This window comes from Acartia tonsa, chromosome 5 (genome assembly GCF_053477335.1).
Source record: "Acartia tonsa isolate MP-2025a chromosome 5, ASM5347733v1, whole genome shotgun sequence".
In the NCBI taxonomy this organism is placed as follows: domain Eukaryota; kingdom Metazoa; phylum Arthropoda; class Copepoda; order Calanoida; family Acartiidae; genus Acartia; species Acartia tonsa.
Window position 1 is genome coordinate 10883786 of NC_137264.1, and position 26423 is coordinate 10910208.

Genomic DNA, 26423 nt, shown 5'->3' on the forward strand with positions numbered 1-26423 from the left:
TACGATACGCCCCTAGAGACCCTTAAGAGGGGGGGGGGGGTAGAAGTTTTTTTTTGGAATGTTTTTTTTTCAAGTGGCGATTTTTCTTGGGAGGGCAGATATAGTTATAAACCTTCTCAAGACCTACGAGAAGCTACACATTAAAGGAGTACCATATCGGTTCACCGGTTCGTAGATCCTTCGGAACAGACAGACACAGATCCTGTTATTTTTTAATATTGATTATATTATGTTTTTATAAATACATTTAGTTTCTTATTGGTTGAACATGAAGGGTTATAAACTTTAATTGGAAGTTAGACATTTGAACTTCATAACTCTTATTCGTAAATAACAAGATTACCTGCACAAATCTAAGTTTAAGTCTGCATATGACCTCTACGAAGTTCTTTTTATAGCGTTATTTGTCCAGTTTGACTGTTCTTAAATATAAATTTAAAATAGTAGAGATTTTAAAAGTTATTTTTCCAATCTAATGTATTTTATCATTTTCAGGCTGGCATACTTGACAAACATATGAGGGCTATGCAAGAGCGAAAAAAGAATGCAAAGCCCCGCAGGGCTGTAGAGATGTCTCTAGAAGGAAGAAAAATGGCACTCTAAGTGCTACAACAAGCCCTTCTTTAGTGAATATATATTGTAAAAAGAAAAGTATTTATTATCACCACCAATGTTATTATTTTTTCCCTTTTTCTTAGTTTTATTAATTTTCTATAAGTTTTTTAGTATTTTTAATATCTCAATTCTTACAGCATTTCATAAGAATATGATTCTCAAAAAAAATTATTTGCATTTTCAAGTTAAGATCTCTTTTTTTACTTTTTTATTTATCTCCTTTTCTCATTATACGAATGTTTCAAATAACATCACAAAAATAGTACTTAAAAAGTTAGAATTCATCATAAAATCATTAAAAATTAGACCATAAACCCCTATTCATTCATAGTTGTGTATGTTATTGTGATTATGTTTTTGATTTCGAATCTTTGTTAATGACTCAAATTTTTTTTCTGTATTTAAAGATATAGATATTATTTAAAAGCAGAAGAAACAGCCAAATAATCAGAGAAGGAGAGGACAATGGGCAGTTTATTATACTAGTCCCCAAAGTTTTAAAATAGCGTTTTCTTATTCGTTGGCTTAACAACTTTGGAGACTTTAGTAAATTTTGATTGGTTGGTTAATTTAGTTGAGTGTTTAAACGTTTCTCTTTCAACTACTAATTTTAATCTACAGAATTGGTAATTTTGTGAATTATCATTGGGGATGTACATCAATTTATCGGCCATTGTCTTATCCCTTTAGATCCCTAATTATATTTCTTTTAATTAATACTTATATTTAAAACACTACAGAAAAAATATCCTTTGTTTCTTACCCAATGTTCTACAAAAGCAGCAAAATTGTGTTTTTAGCAGCTTCTAATTTTTTGTTACATTTGCAGACAACTACCAATTTCACATAATTCGCAATGTCTGACGGAGCTAAGGACGAAGCCCCCGAGCATATCAACCTTAAGGTACATAATTTTAAGTTTTTAGAGGCGCAGCTACCCTGTACTTAAGAAGTTAGGTGCGTCGGTTCATCGTAAAATGTAAAAAGTAGGGTTAAGGATGTTTTCCAGGGGCGATTTTACTTTGAAGGTTTGAGGTACTCTCTCAAAATACTTATAAACCTGCCCTGGACTTATAAGAAGCTTCACTGTGAAGGAGACCCATATCGGTCCAGCAGTTAGGGAAATATAATAACTACAGACAGAAACCATGTTACTGATATATATGGATGAAATATTTAAGGTTATGGGCCAAGATGGAAACATAGTCCAATTCAAGATTAAAAAGCACACTGCCCTCAAGAAGTTGATGTCCACGTACTGCGAGAGGGCAGGACTTGCCATGCAGACCATCAGGTACACAACAAAAACACAGTTTTAAGAATCTGAAAGACGTTTTAGATAGACCAAATGAAAGAAAGACAGAACATACAATAAGAAAGACTGATTGCCATGAAGCAAAGATGCATTACATACAACTTACAAGTCATTCATAATCAGAATATAAATGTATAAAAGTCGAACGAAACAAAATTGTAAGTAAATCGGCTGAAAAAACTGCTTAAATACAGGATATTGTTTAAGAACATGCTTACATTTTTAGGACTTGATTATAGAGATGCTTCGCTTATAACAATGTACTTTGTTGTCCTAGGAATCAGTATTCCAAAAATCAGACCAATCGGATAATTTTATCACGTGACATAAAAATTTGATTTTAAAGAAGATAAAAAGCGACATGTTTAAAATGAACGTACGGATTTTCTGGTAATGATTATAGAGTTGCTTCGCTTTCTAACTCGTACCTAACTGTTATAGGAATAATCATGCCAAGTTTGAAATCGATAAGACAATTCTAACATAGCTAAATCAACTAAAAGCTATCCGTTACGTACGGACGGACGGACCGACTATAACTATAGAAAAGCTTCGCTTTTAAAAATTTACGTTCCGCTAGATGCCTCTAGGGTCGTAGAACGACAGTCTTGCCAACAAAAATATAGACATTGATGTAATAAACAAAAATACAGGCAGAATGACAAAATACATTAAAACCAAATCTAACCAACTTTTGAACTGCGTGTCTATCTTAGATTCTCATTCGATGGTACCCGAATCAATGAAGGAGACACACCTAAATCTGAGTATCTATCTATCTATCTAATTTTAGATTCTCATTCGATGGAACCCGAATCAATGAAGGAGACACACCTAAATCCCTGGATATGGAAGATGGAGATACTATCGAGGTACTTATTGAATTGTCCTATCTATATAATTTAAAACCTATTTCTTCGTTTTGGTATATTAACAGTGTTTCGCAATTTGATCACACAAAATTATTAATTTTATAATTAAAACTTGTAACTATTCACAACGGAAAAAATTATTTAATTCTAGAATCCAATATTTCCAAATAGCGGCTATGCCCCTAGAGGCCTTTAAAGGCACAAGTTTTTTAAAGTAGGTGGTAATTCTCTTTGAGGGACATTATCCCGCAAATTACTTTTCCTGGAACTATGTGAAGCTTCACTGTAATAAAGAAGCATATCGGTCTAGTAGTTATCAAGATCCTTTGTCACACACAGCAGACAGTATACACTATGATACTTTAATATCAGGATGATATTGAAATCGTAGCATCCTGATTGTCTGCCTCAAATATTGTATGTACGATCTTTTTATGCTTTTTTGAAAAAAAGGCATCTAGTGTTCACTTCTTCCATCAATTCAAAAAAAAAATTCAATGCTTTCTCGTCATTTCTATAGCCTAGGGGATGTCTGTGTCCGTCATACATTGGGATGTTACAAGGACGTCTAAGTCTTTTTGGTATGTTTTTACATGAAAGGACAGTCACTTTTTTTTCCATTTCAAAAAGGCATCAGTTTTCATGAAAACTAATCTTGTTTTTTTTCAGGTATTCCAGCAGCAGAGCGGAGGTGGGGCTTCATAAACAACAACAACAGCAAAAACAATAAAGCAATGAAAACAAAATTATCCTGGACTTAACATAATGAAGACATTTAAGAATATCTTATTCGTTTTTTTTTATTATTACTTATATTGAAATAGTAAAATATTTGAATCTATTGCACCCCAGATTAATTTAGAAGCAGCTTATAGTCCCATAAAAAAAGAATGTCATACAAAACAAATTACAAATGATAGGGCAGTATACATTTTACGTTTTGCCAATGGCAATGTATACTGGCCTATCATTGGTCTTTTGTATTGTATGGCGGTTTTTTTTATAGGCACTATAAGCAAATTCATTGATTTACAGTCCCCCTTTTTTTGCGGTTTTAACCTAATTAAAAAGTCTTTAATTGTAATCTTTTGATAAAATGTTTTCTTGTTCACGTCCCAGGAATATTAATGATATTGGTTCCTATTGTTTTTAATTCATTAGTGTTACATAATACTTTATTATAGGGCTATCCTGTAATTTTGATATGACACTTTGCAGATTAAAATATCATAGGAACCACATTTATTTTGTATCATCTGATTTCAGACTGCGCAATTTTTTTTCTCTCGTTTTTTCATCATTGATAAAATAAGTACCATTATATTTTTTTGTGTATAAGAGACAAGTTACCCTTTGAATAAAAAAGTTTGACTTTACATTAAAAAAAATTTTTGTGAGTAAATATGAAACTTTAAAAAATTTAAAATAAAAATTGTCTGCTTCCATTTTTTTTTGATATTGTGTAAAGTAAAATCTGATTAATATATAAGAATTAGATCAATTTAGAATAGTAAATGGCCATCTTCATGTCTTTGTGACAATTCTACCTTGTTTCATTATACTTTCCTCAAATATTTTTATATAGCTCATTTCAGTTTGTAGCTTGAGTCTACTTTTAAAAATGTCATAAAAAAGCAGATTTTTTAATCTCCAACAGTAGTTTTTTTTAGCAATAATCCAACTCTTTCTTATCTTAAAATAAAACTCTGCTTTATGATAAAAATTGCAAATAAGTACAATTTAATGAACAAATTTAAAAATTACTGTCTTAATTTCTTCATAAATGGCATTTTCATAACTACGTGTGAATTCTTTTTATGAATGTTTATTTTGTCCTAAAAAATGAATCTGTATTTATTTTGTATTTTGAACTGAAGAATTTTAATACTCGTATGGTATTAATACTTTTGTTCAGCGTAACTTTGTATGGCATATCAAATATTATCTTAACATTAAAAATTGCCAAAAAGTTTTGTAGATTTTTTTCAGAAAATATTGGAAGATTTTTCAAAAGTAGTTTTGGCGATTTTATCGGATTCTGATTTTCAAACAATAGATATAAGGTTGTAATTAGGTTTTTCAGCATGGCTTCGAAACTGAACAATATTCACTGGAATAGAACCGTTTCTCAGCCATACTGTAAAATCATGTGTAGCAGCTTATTACAGACAATTTTCCACGAATATTAAAATAAAAATCTTTATATTAACACCAGATTTGTTAGCCTGGGCTTTTGTTCCTCGGGGCTATCAAAACAGTCTCGGAAAGGTGTCTATAATACGATGCGATTAATAATTCTAATGCTTTTTAATGAAAAAAAAATATACTTTTGTATGCTTAATGTTGAGATAATATTTATATTGTGTGCATGGATTAAAAATGAGTGTTTGTACAACTCTCTCTACCTGATTCAGATATATAAAGAGTGTAATGGCAAAATATTATAATACAGAGCACAAACACCCCTACAGCTGGGAACAGGTCGCCAGGTAAGTTAACGTTTTTTCAGCGCAGCTGCTTTTATATTATTAAACAAGCGACTACGCCCCTAAAATTTAGAAGTGAGGAAGAGGGGTCCATCCTTCGGATATTAAAATGAAAAATTAAGTGATTAATTCTCGGGGTAAACAAATCACGGAATAAATTCTATGATTATTATTTTGATACTTTAGAAAATTGTCTAAGCTACAATTGTAAGTAAATCGTATTGGGAGCCATTCTGGAAAATAATCCAGTTACGATTTTAAGAAATACTTTTTTTCTACTAGGGCGGGTTCATATCGGAATTAGAAAAAGAGGGGATGTGCAACAGATAAAACAAACTTCAATAAAATTTCTGACAGAAAAAAGAATTTTAGAAAATGATATTTAGAATGCGACCACTTAAAAATGTATTTCATTAATAAAAAAATATGCAAAGACGACATTCAAGTCATCTCTACATATTATCTCGGTTTCTATAAGTCCTAGATGGCTAAATATTGTTGTGCATTTCCCCAGTTGTATAATTAATTTCCGACTATAAGTCAGTCAAAGTCATATTTCGCTTTCTTACCCTTTATTTACCAGCCTTTTACCAACGACCAGACATAAAATTGTATAGCTATTTGTTAATGAGAGTTCAAAAATTATTAAATCAGAATGATGGCTTCATGGTGCTCCCAGGAAAGGCCTTGAGGAGTAGAATCAGGAACTTTTGTCCGTTTCAAAATATCTCATTCCTAGCCTTAGAAATGACTAAAAACCACCATTTTTAAAGGTTTATTGAGAATTGTCCAATTTGTAGAGGTTTTAGAGATTTTCTCAGGCTAGGAACGAGATATTTTGAAACGGTCAAAAGTTCCTGATTCTACTCCTCAATGCCTCTCCTGGGAGCACCATGAAGCCATAGTTCTGATTCAATAAATTTTCGACACCCATTTACAAATAGCTATACAATTGAACGTCTGGTCGTCAGCGGTTTTAAGACTTAGGATAAATTTTAAATCATCCAGAGGTGTATTATACTCATAAAAATCGTTTGCAGATCCCCGCTTTGGTCTCAGAAAAAAATGTTGAAAATCGACCCACCCTATTTTCTACATCCCAATCTTTTTCCAAAAATGTAAGATACTGAACGCAAAATATGACACATACAATTGAGAAAAATGTTAATTCATTGTCTTTTTCACGTATCCCATAATATTGATTTAACAAAAGCAATCATAAATATGTGTTTGTTTAGAGCCATCTTCCAGAGGTATCCAAATCCCTTTGCTAGCCATGTTCTTTCAGAAGATACTGTCTATAGGTGAGATAGATAGATTGATGGATAGATAAGTATTGATAGATAGATTGATTCATTGATGAATAGATAAATATTGATAAATAGATTGATTCATTGATGGATGTATAGATAAAAAATAATGTATTAATTCATTGATAGCTAACATTAGATAAATAGAATAAAAATCCTTTTGCAAGCCATGTTTTCTTTCAGAAAATACTTTCTATATGTCAGTTTTATAGATGGATAGATAAAAATATGTAAAGATGAAAATCATATAGCTAGCTGTGTTCTTTCAAAAGATACTATCTATAGGTGAGTTTAATAGATAGATAGATAAAAGATGTATAGATTTAAATCCTCCAGCTAGCCATAACCTTTCTGAAGATACTTTCTACAGGTTAATCATTAATGTGATATATACAGGGTGCGCCACATATCTAGGGACTTTTTTAAAACAGCCATAGCGTCAAAACTACTTGACCAATCAGGACGTTTGACCCCACTATAAAAAGCTTAGGTAATGACCTTTTAGCACAAAAAATCTTTGGGCGAAGATGGGCTCGTACTCCGAGCTGGCCGCGCTTATGTTAAACAAGGCAGATTCGAAGTGCGCCGGTGGTATAATCTGGATTCTCAACTAGGGCCCACTAAATCGGACCTCAGCCCATCTGTAGATGAGCTAGAGTTATGCAACTTGCTGGGGATACTGTTAGATGAATAAGTAAGACACTAGAAAAGACTACAGCTCTTTATCTAAAATGGCTTGGCTTTAGTACTCCGGCAAAGTGAAACGTGGCAGATTTAGAGATGTCAAAAACGTCAAAAATCGTGTCAAATATTGAAAATTTCTTGTTTCTCGACGTCAGAGACCCATATGGAACTTAAAACTCATTTTAGACTATAAATTGCGCTGACAACCCTAGATGAATCTTCCTGCCATTTCCAAAAAGGTATAGAACGTCGTTCTAGCTCAACTGTGGTTCAAATAAGAGCCTCCGTGTCAAAAGGTAGCTTGAAAGTTGGGTGAATTTGGATCCTGCGGTTACTAAGGAAATGGGGCCTCCCAGCAGCCCGATCTTAATTCAGTGGACTTTTGGACCTTGGGCTACTTTGAAGCATGCACCAATAGACGTACCCATACCATAAAGACCTCCCTCATTGCCACTATCAAGGAGAACTTCGCCAGCTTGGACAGTTACATTCTGACCTTGGCCTGCCGGCGGTTGAGGAGGCGGGTAGAGGCGGTGAATGATGCTGGCGGCGATTTTATTCAATGATCTAATAGTCATATATCTAATTTGCTCCCCAGTTTTTAAAAAATAAAATCTTTAAAATTAACGATTTTATGTTCATTTGTTTACAATTTAGAAAAAGTCCCTAGATATGTGGCGCACCCTGTATATTATATAATATTAGATAGATTGATGTATAGAATAAAGTAGCCATATCCTAATTCTACTAAAACTAATATTTTTCAGGGAAGTATTAACACCTGGTGTATTGTATTCCCGGCGATTTCTAACCAAGACCAACAAAGTTCCAAAATGGGGAGAGAAATTTATATCTGGGTTGGTGAGGCGCGTCCCCCTGGTAGAGGAGAGCTTTGTAGACAGCATTAATAAGACTATTACATTATATACAAGGTATGTTAAATTTTAATAGCAAAGCTACTTTATAATTTACTTTCTATGTCCGTCCGTCAGCCAGTCCGTAACGCTATTTTAAAAATGTGGATTTCTCAGCTGCTATTCAAGATGGACGGCTGTTTTTTGTGATGTTTTCCTATATCAATAAGCATTTAGTATTTAATTTACTAAGTCCGTCGGTCTGTCAGTCAGGCCGCAAAATATAAAAATACGTTAGTAAGGTTTCATGATGAAAGGTTTCGTTTTAGTTAAACATTAGCATGTTAAAACAACTAGAATGATATCAGTTGTTTTGCTTTTTACCAATTTCATACCTTAATATTGTGAAATCTTCATGTAAAGTTTGAAAACAATAGAACAATTTTAACATCCTTAGATTTTCTATCATTACTGTCGATAACTAACGTACACAGCTCTCAATGTAGAAAAGCTTAATACACAATTGTAAAATGGAAAATAAGTATTTGGCTTCTGAAATTGTTTAGTAGCAACGTTATGTTTTTATTATGAAGTGATTAGAACGTCAAAAAATATATAAATAAATTGCAGACGTTTTTATTTATTTAGAAATGTAGGAATGGGAGGATTCATGACAGTTGCAGAGAAAGTTGTTTATAAGGTAGGAATGATATATATATATTTTTTAAAAATTTTCACCTGTTCTTATCTTTTATTGAGACTCACTGTAGCTACAATTATCTATGTATCTATCTATCTAGGCTAGTGAGACTGACCCTAACACAACTATAGCTGTGAAGGAGGCCTGGATTGAATCAAGTTTTTATGGGCTCAGATCTGCGATAAAAGACTTTGGTGTCAATAGATTTAAACAGAATTGTGTTAAGGTAAAGATTATTTAATTTTAATGACAGAGTTATGAAATCTAAATTCCTTTTATGCAAGCTTCCATTGCTTAGGGTTTTTAGGTGTTTTAACGAATAACTTACAACCGACTTTCTTTCCTTTTCATAATAAACTGAATGTGGTTGTAACTAAACACCAGGGAGAGATTGGACATTGGACTGTAAATCACACTGGTACTGAAAGTTTTAACAAATCTTAATTGGTTGGTACAATAGTTTTAGTTTTTATATGCAGTGATTTTGTCAATTACATTAAGGATGAAAAATCTAACTCTTATTTCTTAAAATCCTGAATAAAAACATTTAAAACTGATATTTCCACAATATTAATTTAATTACTGAACCCCAGCCCCAGAAATTAAGGTACATAAGGTCAAATCCTGCATTGAAGAAATAGTGGGTGGGTGGAAGAAATTTTAATTTTGAGTTGATGGAAAAAATATAAATTAAACCGCAGAAGTCTGTTTGTCCATTTTTGTTGTCACTTTCTAATTTTTTAGGCTACAGATGGTTTCAACCATGTACTGGAACGGCTACAGACACAACAACAAAATTTGACCAGAATTAGACAAGAAAAAATTGAAGAATTTCAAAATATGAAAACCCAGCTCAAAACTCAATATAGGTAATGCTCTTTTTAACCATGTATTTCACATTGGGACAAAAGAAGAAAAAATAAGATTTGTCTATTTTAGTGTTCACTTTAGTCAATTTTGCAAGGGTTTAGCTAGACTTTTGTTAACCTATATTATTAAGATCCTCTAAAAATAATTTCTTCTGTAAATGTGTTTAATTTTCAATAGGTCCCTATCTTTCTTAAAAGTATTATTAAAAAAAAACATACTAGGTTTTCTTAAATTACTTATTTTATGTTTAGTTTGAGGTAAAGCAATTATCTTAGATGTTGTAAACTCCAGTTAGTAAATTTTAACCTGTTCTTTTAGCTTTTCATATTAACAAATATATTATTATTAGTTTTTACATCTTAATTACAAAGAAAATATTATTTAATAAAACTCATCTCATTCATAAACTTAAACAACCATATACATACCTAAGGAAAGAATATTGATATTTGTTTAGAGATTTAAATTTAAAAGTATGAAAAATAGAGCATTGGAAGTCTTTTAAAATCAGTTGTTTGATTGGTTGGTTCATTTAGTTGAGTGTCCAAACTTTTCAATTAAAATAGTTTCAGTCTACAGTAAAGATTATTTTTTATTAATGGACCGTACATCAATTTATCGTAAATTGTTCTATACCTTTAGATACCTGACAATATTTTGATTATTTGTTATGTTTTTGTGATGAACTGCGGACATACCTTCGCTATATCTATAATACAAAGTAGAACGATGTCTGTCTGTCTGTCTGTCCGTCTGTCCGTCTGTCTGTCCGTCTGAAGCTTAAGATCTCAGTAACCGCTGAACCGATTGGGCTCTACTTTTCAGGGATTATACCTACTGGTCCTGTGATGGTTTTAAGCTATTTTCTTGGGGGGTGGGACACCCCCAACCCCCCCAAAAATGAAAAACACCACCCCCAAAAAAAATTTTTTTTTCTTTTTAAAACTAAAATTTAAATAGTGGGGTCGACTACCCCCCCCCCCCCCCCAAAAAAAAAAAAAAATCCTCTCCCCCCCAATTTTTTTTTTAACGTTTCTTTTAAATCTAAAATACGAAAAATTGGTTTGATTAAACCTCTTGGGGCAAAGCCCCTAGAGGCTAGGGGCGAAGCCGCTAGTATTTTATATAGAAGCTGCACAGTTAAAAAAAAAGAAATACGAATACAACAAATATTTTTTTCCAGGGAGAAGGCAGAATCTCTAAAGGAGAAGTCTAGTCAGCAGTGGAACCATGCCAAGATGGCTGCTACAAATGCCGCCACCGTCCACGCCGAAGAACAAACACCAGAATAACAAAAACAGCCGCCAAAAACTCTGTAATTTCAATTTGGCGCCAATATTAACAAGATTTAAAATTTGGCGCCAAAATGTTAACAAATCAGCTGATTGTTACATTTTCGCGCCAAAGTTGATAGATCAGCTGTTTTGTCAACAGTCGTGCGCTATTTAGCTATTAAAATTTTTCTCTTTATATAACTGTGATTGCCTCTTAAACTTCTAGAGGAAGAAAAATCAATATTTTGCCCTTTCACTTCCATATCTCTATTGCCACCAATACCATCAAACTGTAGAAGATGACTATTACAAAATCTTTATGGAGCTGCGCTCCTCCAAAGTTTTGTTACTCTTGTTGTATTTGAATCCTGCCAGAGTTGATTAAAATAATAATGTATATAAAAATTGTTCGTTATTTAGATTTTAGATACAAAATAAGCAATCTTTAAATTTTAGAGTTTTTTTTATACTCTAAAAAATGTAAAGAAAGCTCATTTTTATTCTTTGTTTTAGTATAGGACAACAATTTTATTGCATTTGTCTTATTATCTTATGATAAGTTAATTTTTCGTTTATTTCTGGTTTTTAAAAATTATGTGATCTTTTTTTTAAAATGGTCTTCAAAGAGCTTAATTTTTTGATAAATAACAACATCTTAAACCTGGTTAATAACTGTTGAAAAAGACCATAAAGAATAATTCTTGTTAAAAATCTGTTGTAGATTTCTATCTTTTTGTTTCTCCTGGTTTTGTCTTTAGTTTACTTTGATTTAGCTCATAGGATAGAGTGGGCTTATTTCGGTGACATAACCACTAATTTTAATCTACAAAAGAGGGAATTTTGTGTATATTTGTGTATTGGGGTTGTACATCTATTTATCGGCCATTGTCTTATCCCTTTAGATCCCTGAGCTTTCTACTGAAAAAGATTAATATCTTGTTAGGACCTAGAAGACCTTGTGAAGTTGTGACCGACTTTTCCCGATTTAGCCTATGCTTTTTAAGTCAATAAAAAGTTGTTTTTAGTCAACATATTTTTAATGGACTTCCTATAATATTCTGGGATTTAGACAAGGGTTAAAGAAATAAATGATACTCAAAACTAATTTGTCTATTTTACATTTTTAAAAATTCTTTGTCTAGATCTCAAAGAAGTCCTAAAAAGTGTGGTATATATAATTTTAATTTGTTTATAAAAACAATGCATTATTTTTAGCAGTAGAATAGTAGAGCAGCATCGTTATTTTTAGCCTGCTAACTCCATATTGAGATGCACTTTAGTATGCTAAAAATGTGCCACATAGGGATAAGTATTTTGAAAATAAAGGGTGTCATATTTTTTCGCGTATTTTCCGTTAAGTTGTGTTTTAATGCGCTTATTAAGTGTCAAACTGTTCTTAAGAGCATTTGACTAAAAGGTTACATCCAAATTTACGTAAAATACGCGAAATAAATGACCCCTCTTTGCGGAATTAATCAGCCAAATAATTTCAGTTTAATTTTGGCAGATTTTTTTCTTTAATTTTCAAAATTCATATCTCTATTCCTAATAGCAACTGAATAAAGGATAAAAGTATCAAAATCATCACAAAAATTGTGATATTTAACCCTTTATCCCCGAGAAAAAATAATAATTGAGGTTTCTTTCAGATATAAAAGTGATGTGTATAGGTTATTTTTATGGTTTCCATCAAGAGAATAGTTTCAATGACCAAGATACTTAAATTAACAAACAGGTAGACAAAACTTTTATTATACTAGTCCCCAAAGGTTTTAATAACGTTTTCTTATTCGTTGACTTAATAACTTTGGGGACTTAAATTAAATTTTGATTGAGTGATCCAATAAGTTGAGTGTCTAAATGTTTCAACCAATAATTGTAATCTACTGAGGGATTTTGTGCATATCATTGGGGAATGTACATTAATTTATTGACAACTGTCTTATCCCTTTAGATCCCTGATGAAAAGCATAACTACTTTAAAATTTCACGTGTCTGTTTGACTATCCTGCGTGTGGGGAGTATCTAACCCTGTGGTGCACTTTTCCTTCTATTCATCCTTGGCCCTTTTTGATCGTCAAAATATATATTTTTTGAATTGTAAATAAAGGGGGCGGGGGGTGATGATACTTAACTAACTTTGTGAAATCGCTAAAGTGTCAAATATAGCAATTACTTGACAAAATCTGTCAAATAATGATTATAATTTTCATTATCAAACATATGTTCTTAATTTATTGTTACATCTCTTATTCTTTTTATTGCGTAGAACATTTTCTAACACATCTTTTCATTAAACATTGATTAGGTATTTATTTTATTTTAAGTCAAATAGGTGTAATATAAAAGGTACATTCTAGGATTTACTAAACCTAATACTTGTTTTTTAATGTTGAAATTTTCTATATAACATCTGATTGATGTTCAGAACTATTCAGCAAAAACAACACTACTCCCATCCTGAAAAGTTGTCGGTATTTTCAGGACACTTCCTGACACCGTTGACGAGTCGTGTGTGAAATTGGCTGCTGAATTACTTCTCAAAGGACAGGTAGGATGATTTTAGACGTTTTCACTTTAAGCTGCTTCTGATATGCCCTATGAAATTTGTATGTACGAATATTTAAATAGGTAATGGTATAATACTTAGAGATAGAATTTATGAAATGATCGTCTCACTTTTTATTTCTTTTAGAAAAAAAGTATTTAGTTTTATCTATTACACCATCTATCTATCTACCATTTATCTATCTGTATGGCCCTATGGTCCTCTAAAACTGTCTATAAAAAATATTTAAATTTGGCATGTATTGGATATGCGTTTTTTAAACTTAACATATTATATAGTAATATTTTTTGGTTCTATGGGGTTTGTATGTCTGTTTATTTTACTAATACTTGAAAAAACAGTGAGTTATATTTTTCATTTCTTAGAGAGGCATAAGTTTTCATGAGAACTAATCTTGTTGGTGCTTATCATATCAGGCTATTTATTTATCTATAATCCTATTTAGGTCATAGCAGTACCAACAGACACAATCTATGGAATAGCTGGACTGGCCCAAAATTCAGAAGCTGTCAATAGAATATATCAAATTAAAGGTACGAATAGATTGTTTATAAATATGATTTTTTAATTAGTTGATTTAAACATATGAAGAAAGAAGGAATTCTCAATAACATAGATGAATCGCTCATTAACATTATGCCTAATCATTCTAGGAATCAATAATCTTGAAATTAAGGTATATCCTATACCTAATAAATGTAAAAAATGATTTTTTTGTGGAAATAATTGATTAAGTTCTCTTTCTTCTATAACAAAATTTCTTTATTCTTATTATTCATGATAGGTAGAGACCCGGGTAAACCCATTGCTATTTGTCTCAACGCCATTGAAGATATTCATACTTACGCTCAGGTACAAGTTTTTAACAGCTACGCTGTATATGTATTTTGTAGACTTGCTAGTTGAATAAAAAGTTGAACGTGTTATTATAGGTTTTTTTTATAAAAGCATTATTTATTAATTGTGATGAGCATAATTTTCTACATTACTACAAGGGATTAGGGTCCTGGCAAACATTACTTTTGGACTAATTTAATGATCAATCTATTAAACAGTTGTTTATTGATTAAATCTTATAATACACATTGCTATCATAGTTTAAAAGAAATTGCATTTTCTGCGCATTTTTAAATGTTGTCATTCTCATTTTTAGGTTACTGTGAGTGATTCTTTGTTGAGTTGTCTTTTGCCTGGTCAAGTTACTCTCGTATTTAACAGGAATAAAGATAACTCGAAGTTTTTCTTTCAAAATTTTTAGCAGGGATCTTAAGGAATAAGATAATGAATACAGAATAAGAGAGGGGTAGGTTTCTGGTAGAATCCGTAAAAGTGTGTGTTTTAAGGCTTAAAAATAGTCGTAGATCGATAAAATTCACTAAATATGTGTATTTCTTATTGAAAAGAACTATAGACAATTTTTTTGTAGAAAGTTAACATAAATTTTTGTCGTTCTACTACTGTTTTTAACTAATAACACATTACCTTTACGGATTTTACCAGAAACCTACCCCTCTCTTTATTTAGATATGCAATATTTCCCCTTCTGTACATTAAAGTTATTGGTGAATAGTTTGGATAGATACTTAATATTTTAAATAACTTATTAAGATATTCAAGATTTGAAAAAGTACTCAAAGTTCTAGAGCCATAAAATGAGAGATGTGTTTTGAAATTTACTTTGTGTACTAGTATAATTTTCAATCCCATATCCACTCCCTCTCTTTCTAATGTAAATAATAAATGAGGGAAACTGAAATTATTCTTTTATCCTCACCAGGACTCAGACACTGAATAAAAACTTTAATCCTGACACCAACCTGATCGGAGTGAGAATCCCGGATAATAATTTTATCCGTAGTGTCTGCGGGGCTTGCTCCTCCCCACTGGCCCTAACCTCTGCTAACTACAGGAATATTTGTATTCTAGATTTAAAAGGTTAATTTGTTCATTGAAAGCGCAGCAATAACAAGCTAACAATTAATATATAAAAGCAAGATTTATGAAAAGGGAGGGTAACTTTTGGAAGATACTGTCTATAAATCAAGATAAATGAACTTAAAAATACTATAATCTTCTCTTTATTGGCTCAAAACTCGCTCATTTAAACAAAAAAAGAAAACCTTTAAAGAAATTGCGCACAGAAACGAAAATATAAATAATACAAAAAATGATTGTTAGTGCGAGTCAAAGCTGCCTAGACGTTGACGAATTTTCCTACCTCCATAACAGACTTGCAGGTGTTTTTGACGGTGGCCGGCTCGGCAATACTGAGGTAGAACATGTACATCCCTAATAATGATACTTAACAGTTAACATTACTTCTGTAGATAAAAATTAGAGATTGAAATGTTTAAACACTCTTCTTAATGAACGAACCATTTAAAATTCACCTAAGTTCCCAAAGTTGTTTAGCCAACGAATGAGAAAACGTTTGGGGACTATTGTATTTAACAGCCCATCGTCCCCCTCTCTCTCTGGGTTGAACTTATTTTAGTAGCGCAGCTACTCTCAGGAATAAGGTATAACCAACAAGCGAAATAAATCTATAATAATATTTGGGGGGCAAACGGAGAGGTCGTAAATTTTACGATGTATGCCCCCAACGACAGCTGAAAAACACGTATAGGTTTCAAGATTTATTTCGTTATTGGTGTAAGCCGAGCTAACCTATAAAAAGCATATCCGGATTTTAAGCCATACAAGAATTTTACATTCAATAATGGGGATGACATAAGATGTCCTATCATATAGATTAAAATATGAAGTTTTTTTTTGTTTAAGCTTAAGATTTCGATAAATACTGAACTAATTCATTGGGTTCTTCATTTCAGGAAAGCTTTATGTAGATTCCGGGTTGGTTTTAGGCTATTTTTGCACCTTTCTCTGCTAATACAAAGTCTATATATTCTAGGGACGCAGCAGCCAGCAATGAATATGGCGTTCATTATCCTAACCGTATTAATATTTAGGAATCCCGCCTGGGTTCAACAGTAGTTGATCTATCTGAAGAAGGAACATATAAAATAATCCGTCCAGGAAGTGCTTTCCATAGCGTCACACAGGAATTCATAACTAGATAGAGATAGATCCATAACTAAATATTTCTGTTAAGATTTTTCTATTATCGCTGTATTGAAATTCTCCCCTTTCTTCTCGGTATGGTTTATTTACTTTTTTCAATATGCGCAAGTACCTAAAGGTTTTTAGGTATCTAGAAAGAAAGTAAACAAAAGAAAAAAGGTTAATGGGTGTTTATTTTTTACTTTGGTTGATTTCTGCCGATTATGAACGTACTCTCCCCCCTCTAAATTGTTACAAATCTTCCCTAGATCATGAGAAGCTTCATTGTTAAAGACAATCATATATCGGTTTACTGGTTAGTGAGATGTTTCGCTACACACAAACAGACATTCTGTTACTTTTATTTAAGGATTATTGGTTGTAATTTTCCGCTTGTAGTTAACATTTCACTGCATTGCATATAGCACAATTATAATCATTTGTTCATCATTAGTAATGTTTTAAGACAAATTAGCTACTCTATTATCTATCTATAGTTATGCAATATCTATACAACAGGCTATGCAAACATTTAACATCCAAGAAAGAACTGAATAGTGGAAATAAGAATTACTTCATTCTAGTCAAAAGCCATAACTCCAAAAACAAAGGTAATCCTTTGCAGAAATTTAGATAAAAATATCATTAGAATGTCTGATTTACGCGATACAATAACATTGAAATGCTGTTAATCAAATGATTTAATAGTTATTTATCGCCTCGTATTATAGACAGCCTTCCGCAGTTATTAATATGAAGGAAAAAAATAAAACTAGTTTTGTTAGACCGAGAGGCCGAACGCTTGGGCTAACAAAACTTACATTAATTTATGATTTTCTTTTGATATTCGTGTAAAGGGACCGGTTTTAATCCAGCTGATATTAATCGGTTTCAAAGCCATTCTGGAATAATTTATTTTTTCATTTAGATGATTACAATTCGAGCATTCTATCCAAAACAATCTGCCATTTGCATGGACCTAAAACCCAACCCCGAATCAAATTCAGAAAACGAAATAGATGAAATTCAACAGAAGAAGCTTAAAATGTGTTCAGATATAACTCTTGCCTTACTTTATTTACTACAAACCAATCAAGCTTATAAAGAATTAATTTACAAAAATTTATACAAAGATATATCCTCTGAAAAGAATATAATATTGAATATAAAAATGACTGAATCCAAATATAAACTTGACAGTCGGGGCAATGATATGAATTCTATTTTGTTGTGGGAATATATAGAATTAGAGGATGCATTGCACTGGTTATCAACATTAGGTGGAGCCTTTTCAAACCTTGGCGAACATGATAAAATTTTCGCCAAAAGGGCGGGAGAAAATGCCGCCAAACAGTTGATAGTTGCTCAAAAATTCGGTGACAAACAGGTCATCGCCAAGTGCTTGTTGTTTGTTGCAATGTCACTGATGCAGCAAGAGTATTATGAAAATGCGCAAAAAATTGTTCGCCACGTGTACGCGCACTGCCGAGACAAGAACATGAAAAATTTAGCGGGAACCGGAAAATTGGTGGCAATGTGTCGCGGCATCTGGGCACGACTAAAGTATGAGGCAAACAAAAATGCCCCAAATACTAATAATGACAAGGATAACTTTGAAATTGAATTTAAGTTTAGCCCCCCAGACGACATTGTCCAGAAACTTGAAAATTTAGGCGCGAAAAAGTTGGAAACAAAGTCAATGGTTGATATTTATATTGACAGAGAAAATTTTGAGCTTATCAAAAAAGACCACTGGCTGAGATATAGAAATAAAATAATTGAATTAAAAATGCCTTCTGCCATAAACCAACATTCAATAGAGTCAACTATTTACAAAGAAATAACTAACCCAGAAGAAATTAGTAATTGTCTTGGGCATGAAATACCTACAGCTGTTGATAATTTAACTGATGGGTGGATTATTCTAGCAAACGTTGAAACAACAAGACAAATTTGGATTTGGAAGAATTTTACCATCGTTTTGGATTCACTGCCAGATGGATTTAAGGTAAGCTTGCTTTTTTTACCCTTACCCCACATTTTTCTAGTTTTTCCAAGGAGGGGGGAAGAAAAAAAAGGTTTTCATTAGGTAGGTACTCTTTATTTTATAAAAAATTTTCTACCCATCTCACACATTTTTTATCCCCCCCTCCCTTCTGTATGTATACCCCTGCATATGGGCAAAGGCAGTTTTGAGTAATTTTCTCTTTAGTCCTAAGTTTTAAAATAATAATTCAAGTCAATAATTTTGAGTATAATGCCTAGGCAAATTTAGAATTCTGTTAAATATCCCCTATGAAATGAAAAAAAAGTATGTTTGTTTGGTAGTCTTAAAAAAAATCTGCCTTTCTTAAACAGTACTTTTTTGTGAAGCTGTTAAGAGTATTTGATATTTTTATGCTTTTTTTTATGGTAGTTTTAATCCTTTTGAAACCATAATAATGAAATTGGATAATTGTTTGTCATATTTACAAAAATATATTGTTTTCAGTTGGGAGAAGTAGAGCTAACAACTACCTCAGAGGACAGGATTATAGTTGAAGAAGCTACGCGGTCATTGGACAACCTGGCAGGTCAACTTGGCCTCCAGAAAAAGCTGACTGGAAAGCTTAATCATTGTCTAAAGACCCAAAACCTGGAGGCATACAGGATTTTATCAGGAATAATAAAAAATAGAAAAGATAAATAATAGTTTATGATGAATGTACAGTAAAGGGCAATAAAGCAAAGCTTAAAAACAGAGCTATTAAACCCCTAAAAAGCTGCTAGTTTTTACTATAAATCTATGCCGTGTTAGACTTTTTTAATTTCTTACAAGACTATTGACTTTTAGTTTTGGTTTCAAAAAGTGTCACATCCGCCCCCCACCCCCGCCTCCCTCTCTTCCCCTTAACCTACCTATACTTCATTTTTTTATTTGAAGATTAAAAAGCTTTTTTAAAACCTGTAATGAAAATATAATATAATTTACATGCTTAAAAAGATATATTAATACTATTCCGTCCATAGTTTTATAATTGAAGCATTTAATTTTTTGATTAATAGTTTTAATACCTAGGACCTAGTCATTTTTTCACTGAAAAATATTCACACAGATTTTTTTTCCAGATGTATCACTAAAATGTAAATACCTAGGTACCTATAGAATAGAATGATTTTATAAACAAAAATGAGTAATAAACTAAAAACAATGGAAGAAAATGGCTGGAAACAATGTATATTGTTATCCTTGGCTGGACTTGTTCTACCAATAGCAATACCTTTTGTTCAGGTGAAGATTTTCAGCAGTACAGTTGTTCTTTAACTATGTCATGTATGTAACAGTGTCAATTGAAAAGTTTTGATAGTGCCATTAACAAACATTGTGATTCAAATGAAACTGCATTCTCTATTTTATTGAGAAATAGGTTTTTGTATTTAGCCTGAAGAAGAGCTAAGAAACTATACCTTCTGAAAAATAACAAATATTTTAAAAACCTTACATTGAAATTGAAACCCATAATAGGTATCTTTTTAAAATAATTGAAGTTTGACATAAGAGAATTTGTGTGTTTTTTTGTCTTTGGATGTCTCAGAAATTTAATATAACGCACCCTAGCAAATGAATTTATTTAACCTATTTTTTATTCAATTTGCTGAGGGATTTCTTTTATTATTTATTTTCCTTTCAATTTACTCTTATTTCCTATTCTAAAATGGTATATTACTGTAATACTTATGGATGCATTTGTTTTGTTTTAGTTTGGACTGATATATAAGATCTGGGATGAATACGCGGAAAAAGTGAACAAGGACAGTTGTAGCAATAGTTGTTGGGACACAGTATTTAAGGTAACCAATACTTATCAATATTCACTAGGTTAAAATTTATTTTTTGTGTGCATTTGTCTAGTTTTTCTCCCCACAGACATGCATATACTTAACTTAGGAGGAAGATTTATTGAAAGCATGTTGCCTCTTTTGTTTATGTATTCTTCATTTAGATTGGTTATGGCAGAGGGGTTGGGAATTACAAAACAGAAAACTTTAATGTTTCATCTTTTTTTTGCATTACTATTTAATCTCAGTTTTTAGCATATTAATGCTCGTTACTTCTGCTTTTCTACTAAGAGACAAAGCAATCTTTTTTCAGCATTATTCCCCAGGATATTTTTATCCATAATATAAAGAAGTAAGATTTTTTTTGTCTGTAGCTAAAAAAGATCTCTGAAAATGTTGGTCTGATTTGGTTTTACTTTTTAGTGAAGCTTTTTACATGTCATAGGATGGTTTTAGGATATTTTATGTCATCCTTTGATCTCCCCTAGAGGCTATGAGAGAAGCAACTAGTTTATGATATAGGGGCTAGTATTTACAAGCACATTAACTTTTAGTTACAATTATTTCTAATACAATTAACTGTTAGTTTTGGCTTTTAGGGTGGTTACGAGCGAGGGGCAGGAATATACAAGCACATTTACTTCAATGTTACCATCCAAACCTTTCTAATCTGGAGTTCCACCATAATATCTGTGATAGCACTGTATGAGAGCATCAAGTATCTTATTGGACTGGCTTTTAAATCTCAGGTAACTGGTCCTCAACCATAATATCGGTGATTGCATTGTTTGAGAGCTACTGAACTGATTGAATTCTTTTTTCACATAGGTCCTGGGATGGTTTTATGCTATTTCATTTTAGATTTAAGCCCTTAGATGGTTTAGACTATTTCTCTGCCTTCTTTTTACACTAAAAATTGCCTAGATGCTAGGGACGCAGCCGCTATTTTTAACTACTGAAGCTACTTTATAATTCACTTAGTCAGTCTTTACGTCTTTCCGTCAGTACATCCACAACGTTGTTGTGAAAAGTTTTTATTTCATGGCTGTTTATATTGGTGAAGATACCCCTTATCAAAGAAAATCCAGTAAATAACTTACATGGTTCGTCGGTCTGTCAGTGATGCTACAAAAAAAACAATTATTTTCTTTTCTTAAAGGTCTCGTGAGTTTCTACTATCTCAAAATAAGATATTCTCTCTTAATAATTTTGTTTTAAAGACTGCTGGTGCTGAAAATCTGTTCTTAAACTCAATTTGGCCGTTTGGCCCTTTATGGATGTTAATAATCTTGTTATTTTAGTTAAGATACCGCATGTTGATAGTATTTCTAAGTTCCGTGGACCCTCACTATTATTCCTGGTGGTCTTATTTCAATTATTTCAACGATGATTTCTATTTTAAATTCACTTTGTCTGTCAGTCCGTCAGTCATGCTACAAAAAAAGGACAAATATTTCAATTCTGTATGAAGGTTTCGTGATCTTCTACTATCTTATGTTCTATCTCTTTCATTTTGTTTTTAAACTCAATTTGGCCGTTTGGCTTTTTATGGATGTTAATAATCTTGTAATTTTAGTTAAGATACCGAATGTTGATAGTATTCCTGAGTTCTGTGTACCCTCACTACTATTCCTGGTGGTCTTATTTCAATTATTTCAACGATGATTTCTACTCACAGTTTACACATCAACTACTCTTCTCTGTCACAGAGGTAAGATTTTAGCAGGGTGGGAGGGGACATTGGGCTGTTTATTACACTAGAACCCAAAGTTTTATAAGAACGTTTTCTTATTCGTTGACTTAACAACAGTGGGGACTAATATTGAATTTTTATTGGTTGATTCATTAAGTTGAGTGTTTAAACATTTAAAACACTAATTGTAATCTACAGTAGGGGTAATTTTGTGTATCATCATTGCGGATGTACATCAATTTAACAGCTATTGTCTTATGTCATTAGATCCCTGCATTACACGTATCATTTTATAAAATCAAATCTTTAACCTATTATATTTTAGTTAGCCAGTACGTTGATGGTTCTACACCTAGCTAACAGTAATATCAAATCTGAGCCATCAAAGTTATTGTTTGTCATGACTATTGCTGCCTCCCATGTATTTGTCAGCTGGTAAGTTTCACTAGTCTTATTATGTATTTATGAAAAAAGGCGTCTAATGTTCACCTTTTAAAAATTTCAAAAAATATCTATGCTTTCTCGTCATTTCCATTGCCTTTGTGTGACTTACGAAATGATGGTCCCCAAAATGAGTGTATGTCCGTCAGTTTATTTGTGTGTTTATGTGTAATGTATTACTTAAATAACTTTTACTTTTTTAAGCTAAGATAAAGAAATTTGTTCTTGATTTTTTTTCATTAATAAAATATACAACAAATTGCTACTTTTCTGGAAAAATTTAATCAGATAAGGGGAATTCTTTTAGAAGCTGCAATTACTAATACTTTTAATTTATTTATTTTAGTTGGGATCAGTTTATTAGCAATGTGATAATGAGGGAAGGTTATCTACATCAGGTTAGAATTTTTTTTTCTCTGTTGATTAGGTTCAGGGACGTCCAAGCTTTTGAGTTTAAGGGGGGGGGGGGGTAGGGTTTTTAAACGTTTGAGGGGGGTAAAATGATGGGTTTCAAGGGTTGAGAGGGGTAAACACCCCTTTAACCCCACCCCACTATGATTAGTTTGAAGTTTAAAGTTAGAAATTGTTAATTTATTTTCCACTAGCGGCTACGCCCCCTAGAAGCCTCTAGGGTCACTTGGGAGGGGAGAGTCGAATTTGAAAACCCAATTTATTATTTTAGATTTTAAAAGAAAAAGTAAAAAAAAAAAAATTTTGTAGGGGAATTTTTTTAGGGACGATTTCTCTTGGGAGGGTGGTGGACGTGGTACCCTTTCCCAAAATAGTAATAAACCTTCCTTGGACCTATGAGAAGCTACCCTGCTAAGGAGAACCCGATCGGTTCAGCGGTTAGCGAGATTCTTCGGTACAGACAGACAGACAAACAAACATCCTTTTACTTTTTTATGATGTATTTTAGGTTTTAAGAGACATTGGATTTATGTTACCTGATATTATTCATATAGTTCTACCTTTACAAGGTAATCGTAAATTAATTTAATTTTTAATAATCTTTACTATTTTCATCACTTTGTTTATATGATAACTTGATAAGTGTTACATCCTTGTAATTACGTTAAATTAATGACTATTCAAAAATTTGAACAAAATTATACCCCCTATAATTATAAATTATTGATAGAAAAGTTTAGCCATTGCCAGTTTTACCAACCAAGTTATTTAGTCAACGAACGTGTTTTAAAAAAGATTTGGGTAAAAATGTAATTTACAGTCGAATTTCCTCTCCTTTCCAAGTACGGGAAGCATCCTTGCATTTATGCAATTTTACAACGAATTAGCATCTAATTTTTGTTCAGAACCTAAATATAAGTTATACAAGTTGTTTTTAGTTTTGCCTTCATTGTAGTTATCCTTATGTTTATTTATTAAATTATTGTTTACATTTATGTCCAATACTTAATTTTTTAGAGCTTATGGTATTTGGACGAAAACGTGGTATAAACGCTGCCTACCTGGTCTCGAACACTATGGCCGTATCCGTCCTTGTTTACATTGCTATATTCTGGTTGATTCTCATGTTCATGTGATTTTATTGTTGTTTGTTGTTCCAAGACAGTATTCTTAAAAGTATTAGTTAGATCAATGGTAGATTCCTCTTAGTATTATTTTTAGCGATTTCGAAAATTTGAGTAGCCCCCCCCCCCCCCCCCCCCCCCCGACAACAAAATAATAATTTAAGTAAACTATTATTAGGTTGGACAGGAGGAAGGGAGGGAGGGTATATAAGGCGAGACACGAGCCTTGCCTTGCCTTGCCTCAGGCTCCTTAGTCAACCATGCCAACCAGTTTAGGATCGCAGTCCCTCACTACAAGGCATATTGTAGTCGACTAACAAACAGCTACAAGCTCTCAGTCTATTTATAGCAGAATTCTTACTGTATTGATTACCCCTTTCCCCTCCCATCTGACCAACAACCCCCTTTTCCCCACCCCCTTAATGTTCTCCCTCACATCATGCGAGCACTCCATGTCCGCTACGTGTCCGCGTTTTTTTAGCAAGAACAATTTTATTTGTGGGTTGCGTAGCAATATTTAAAAGAAATAGCCGACAACGAACATCTGTGGCCGCAGCGCTCGGCTCCCTAGCCTATAACCTAACCTAACCTAACCTAACCTAAAATAGTTTTTTGAAATTTAGAAAATTAAAGTACCCCAGACAACGAACATCCGTGGCCGCAGCGCTCGGCTCCCTAGCCTATAACCTAACCTAACCTAACCTAACCTAAAATAGTTTTTTGAAATTTAGAAAATTAAAGTACCCCAGACAACGAACATCCGTGGCCGCAGCGCTCGGCTCCCTAGCCTATAACCTAACCTAACCTAACCTAAAATAGTTTTTTGAAATTTAGAAAATTAAAGTACCCCAGACAACGAACATCCGTGGCCGCAGCGCTCGGCTCCCTAGCCTATAACCTAACCTAACCTAACCTAAAATAGTTTTTGAAATTTAGAAAATTAGAGTACCCCGACATCAAGTTGTGGACACAGGAAAAAGGCAAGCTTCAATTTAATTCAATAACGTGCTGTGGAGAAGCCTCGCTTCGCTCGGCTTCCCCACACAGCACGTTATTGAATTAAATTGAAGCTTGCCTTTTTCCTGTGTCCAAATCTTTTCCTCCTCCCGCAGACTATCCAGACTGTCGGGGGGGGGGGGGGGGGGGGGGGGGGGTACTCAAATTTTCAAATTGATAAAAAATTTTGTAACAGGAAAACGCCAGATCAATTTAAGAAAAACCATTGGATCATGGAAAGAAAACGAATCAGCAGGTTTAGTCGTAGGTTATTCTAGGTGAGGTTAAGAAAGGTAAATATTAATGATTGTCCCGCAGGGTTAGAGCCCCCCGCAGTGGCTAGAATTCAGAGAAAAGCTACTGTGAAATTACGACGAAACCAGCTACTTCGTTTTCTTTCTATGATCCAAACTATTTAAATGTATTTTTTCAATTTTCACAATTAAATTATTTAGCAACTGTTGATGTGATAATATGTTATATATTAGAAATTTCCTTTTAAAATGCATTTAATTTTATTTAATAGGAGTAAATTGTTTAGCTGTTTCAAAATTGATATTTCATGCATTTTGGCATTTAAGAAAAGATTATTTTTAATTGTATTTAAGTGCAGTATGCTTAATCAATTTTTCACTTAGATGATTTAAAGTATTTACTGGCTGTGATAAGCACTGAATTGTTACAATCTCTCTCTTTGTAGTATTTTTACACTCTTTCTAACTGTTACCGGGGGGAGGCGAATCTCTTGTCAATTTTTTATTAACCAATGCAAAGAAATTAACTCGGCCAAAAGAAGGTTACATGACTAATGACTATGTTTTTTTACTTATTGCCTTATTATGTACTATAATTTCCTGCTGTAATATTTTTTAACAATCATCCCTAGATATTTGTTTGGCGGCACTGACAGTATTGCTGCTCTTTTTCATGGTTCCAAATTATACTACATTTATGCAACTGTATTGGAGAGTCAAAGTAACATTGGTATGTGATCCCCCATAGGTATATATTTTCTGACTGTTTATTTTCTAATTGTTAATTCTAGAAATTAAAAATGTGGTAAATAATGGAGGATTATTACAGATTAAGCAGTCAAGTGGTTCCAGACCATTATGACCTCTATCTGGAGCCTGACTTGGAAAATTGTATTTTTCAAGGTATTGTGTTCTAAAAAGATTTCATACCTAATGTAACTATTTTTTTTGAATGAATAAGACAGCTAATGGCTTAAAAAAAGGTTGGAGGGGGGGGGGGGGGAAGGTTATATATAGAATTAGTATGTGGGGGGAAAAATTTAAAAAATAGGCTTATATTTTTATTTACTTTTAAT

The 26423-nt window shown here is 32.5% G+C and overlaps 7 protein-coding genes across 20 annotated transcripts in view; 6 read left to right on the plus strand and 1 right to left on the minus strand.

Annotated features, from left to right (window-relative positions):
• Nucleotides 1-1445, plus strand: part of LOC145319931 (uncharacterized) — a 137591-nt gene extending 136146 nt beyond the window's left edge. Inside the window, exon 20 of the mRNA XM_080162332.1 lies at nucleotides 496-1445. Coding sequence (XP_080018458.1) covers nucleotides 496-603 — 108 coding nt within the window. The 3' untranslated portion in view covers nucleotides 604-1445. The remainder of the gene's footprint in view (nucleotides 1-495) is intronic.
• Nucleotides 1-26423, minus strand: part of LOC145318738 (uncharacterized) — a 372001-nt gene that overhangs the window by 39753 nt on the left and 305825 nt on the right. The gene's annotated exons all lie outside the window — the stretch shown is intronic.
• Nucleotides 1436-5217, plus strand: LOC145318741 (small ubiquitin-related modifier 2-like). Its single transcript, XM_080160231.1, has 4 exons — nucleotides 1436-1519; nucleotides 1797-1909; nucleotides 2724-2802; nucleotides 3472-5217. Exons 1-4 carry the CDS (start codon nucleotides 1472-1474, stop codon nucleotides 3505-3507), a joined length of 276 nt encoding a protein of 91 aa, XP_080016357.1. The 5' UTR covers nucleotides 1436-1471; the 3' UTR covers nucleotides 3508-5217.
• Nucleotides 5153-12637, plus strand: LOC145318737 (PRELI domain-containing protein 1, mitochondrial-like). 3 transcript variants are annotated; one of them, XR_013879488.1, is made up of 8 exons: nucleotides 5153-5291; nucleotides 6527-6592; nucleotides 8050-8214; nucleotides 8785-8836; nucleotides 8937-9062; nucleotides 9581-9705; nucleotides 10890-11387; nucleotides 11494-12637. XR_013879488.1 is itself a non-coding variant. In XM_080160227.1 (7 exons), the coding sequence occupies exons 1-7, from the start codon at nucleotides 5233-5235 to the stop codon at nucleotides 10996-10998; spliced, it is 702 nt and encodes a 233-aa protein (XP_080016353.1). In that variant the 5' UTR covers nucleotides 5153-5232; the 3' UTR covers nucleotides 10999-12637. The 3 variants fall into 3 exon arrangements, 1 of the variants encoding a protein (XP_080016353.1); XR_013879489.1 differs by having other exon boundaries at nucleotides 10890-11374; XM_080160227.1 differs by having other exon boundaries at nucleotides 10890-12637.
• On the plus strand, nucleotides 12591-19718 carry LOC145318731 (threonylcarbamoyl-AMP synthase-like). Of its 2 annotated transcripts, XM_080160221.1 has the most exons (10): nucleotides 12591-12715; nucleotides 13465-13531; nucleotides 13995-14082; nucleotides 14334-14401; nucleotides 14703-14764; nucleotides 15324-15456; nucleotides 15726-15821; nucleotides 16519-16607; nucleotides 17125-17220; nucleotides 17538-17802. In XM_080160221.1, the coding sequence occupies exons 1-9, from the start codon at nucleotides 12660-12662 to the stop codon at nucleotides 17165-17167; spliced, it is 702 nt and encodes a 233-aa protein (XP_080016347.1). In that variant the 5' UTR covers nucleotides 12591-12659; the 3' UTR covers nucleotides 17168-17220; nucleotides 17538-17802. The 2 variants fall into 2 exon arrangements, with proteins under 2 accessions (XP_080016347.1, XP_080016346.1); XM_080160220.1 differs by lacking the exons at nucleotides 12591-12715; nucleotides 13465-13531; nucleotides 13995-14082; ... (3 more) ...; nucleotides 15726-15821; nucleotides 16519-16607 and adding an exon at nucleotides 19101-19718 and having other exon boundaries at nucleotides 17129-17220; nucleotides 17538-18617.
• On the plus strand, nucleotides 19716-26148 carry LOC145318733 (uncharacterized). Of its 4 annotated transcripts, none has more exons than XR_013879487.1 (9): nucleotides 19716-19880; nucleotides 20351-20440; nucleotides 21028-21177; nucleotides 22005-22139; nucleotides 22447-22556; nucleotides 22909-22960; nucleotides 23482-23542; nucleotides 23991-24181; nucleotides 25290-26148. XR_013879487.1 is itself a non-coding variant. In XM_080160223.1 (9 exons), exons 1-8 carry the CDS (start codon nucleotides 19779-19781, stop codon nucleotides 24107-24109), a joined length of 819 nt encoding a protein of 272 aa, XP_080016349.1. In that variant the 5' UTR covers nucleotides 19716-19778; the 3' UTR covers nucleotides 24110-24158; nucleotides 25299-26148. The 4 variants fall into 4 exon arrangements, 2 of the variants coding, with proteins under 2 accessions (XP_080016349.1, XP_080016350.1); XR_013879486.1 differs by having other exon boundaries at nucleotides 23991-24167; XM_080160223.1 differs by having other exon boundaries at nucleotides 23991-24158; nucleotides 25299-26148.
• Nucleotides 26142-26423, plus strand: part of LOC145318726 (puromycin-sensitive aminopeptidase-like) — a 34624-nt gene continuing 34342 nt past the window's right edge. For all 5 annotated transcript variants that reach the window (XM_080160209.1, XM_080160210.1, XM_080160212.1 and 2 more), the window contains exon 1: nucleotides 26142-26250. In XM_080160209.1, the coding sequence (XP_080016335.1) occupies nucleotides 26160-26250 (91 nt within the window). In that variant the 5' untranslated portion in view covers nucleotides 26142-26159. The remainder of the gene's footprint in view (nucleotides 26251-26423) is intronic.

Coding starts and splice junctions, on each gene's coding strand:
- LOC145318731 (XM_080160220.1), top strand. CDS start 17,538: ATGATTACAATTCGAGCATTCTATCCAAAACAATCTGCCATTTGCATG. Junction 18,618..19,100: donor CACTGCCAGATGGATTTAAG/GTAAGCTTGCTT, acceptor TATTGTTTTCAG/TTGGGAGAAGTAGAGCTAAC.
- LOC145318737 (XM_080160227.1), top strand. CDS start 5,233: ATGGCAAAATATTATAATACAGAGCACAAACACCCCTACAGCTGGGAA. Junction 8,215..8,784: donor ACTATTACATTATATACAAG/GTATGTTAAATT, acceptor TTATTTATTTAG/AAATGTAGGAATGGGAGGAT. Junction 9,063..9,580: donor TTAAACAGAATTGTGTTAAG/GTAAAGATTATT, acceptor CTAATTTTTTAG/GCTACAGATGGTTTCAACCA.
- LOC145318741 (XM_080160231.1), top strand. CDS start 1,472: ATGTCTGACGGAGCTAAGGACGAAGCCCCCGAGCATATCAACCTTAAG. Junction 1,520..1,796: donor CCGAGCATATCAACCTTAAG/GTACATAATTTT, acceptor GAAATATTTAAG/GTTATGGGCCAAGATGGAAA. Junction 2,803..3,471: donor AAGATGGAGATACTATCGAG/GTACTTATTGAA, acceptor GTTTTTTTTCAG/GTATTCCAGCAGCAGAGCGG.
- LOC145318733 (XM_080160223.1), top strand. CDS start 19,779: ATGAGTAATAAACTAAAAACAATGGAAGAAAATGGCTGGAAACAATGT. Junction 19,881..20,350: donor TAGCAATACCTTTTGTTCAG/GTGAAGATTTTC, acceptor GTTTTGTTTTAG/TTTGGACTGATATATAAGAT. Junction 22,961..23,481: donor GGGAAGGTTATCTACATCAG/GTTAGAATTTTT, acceptor GATGTATTTTAG/GTTTTAAGAGACATTGGATT.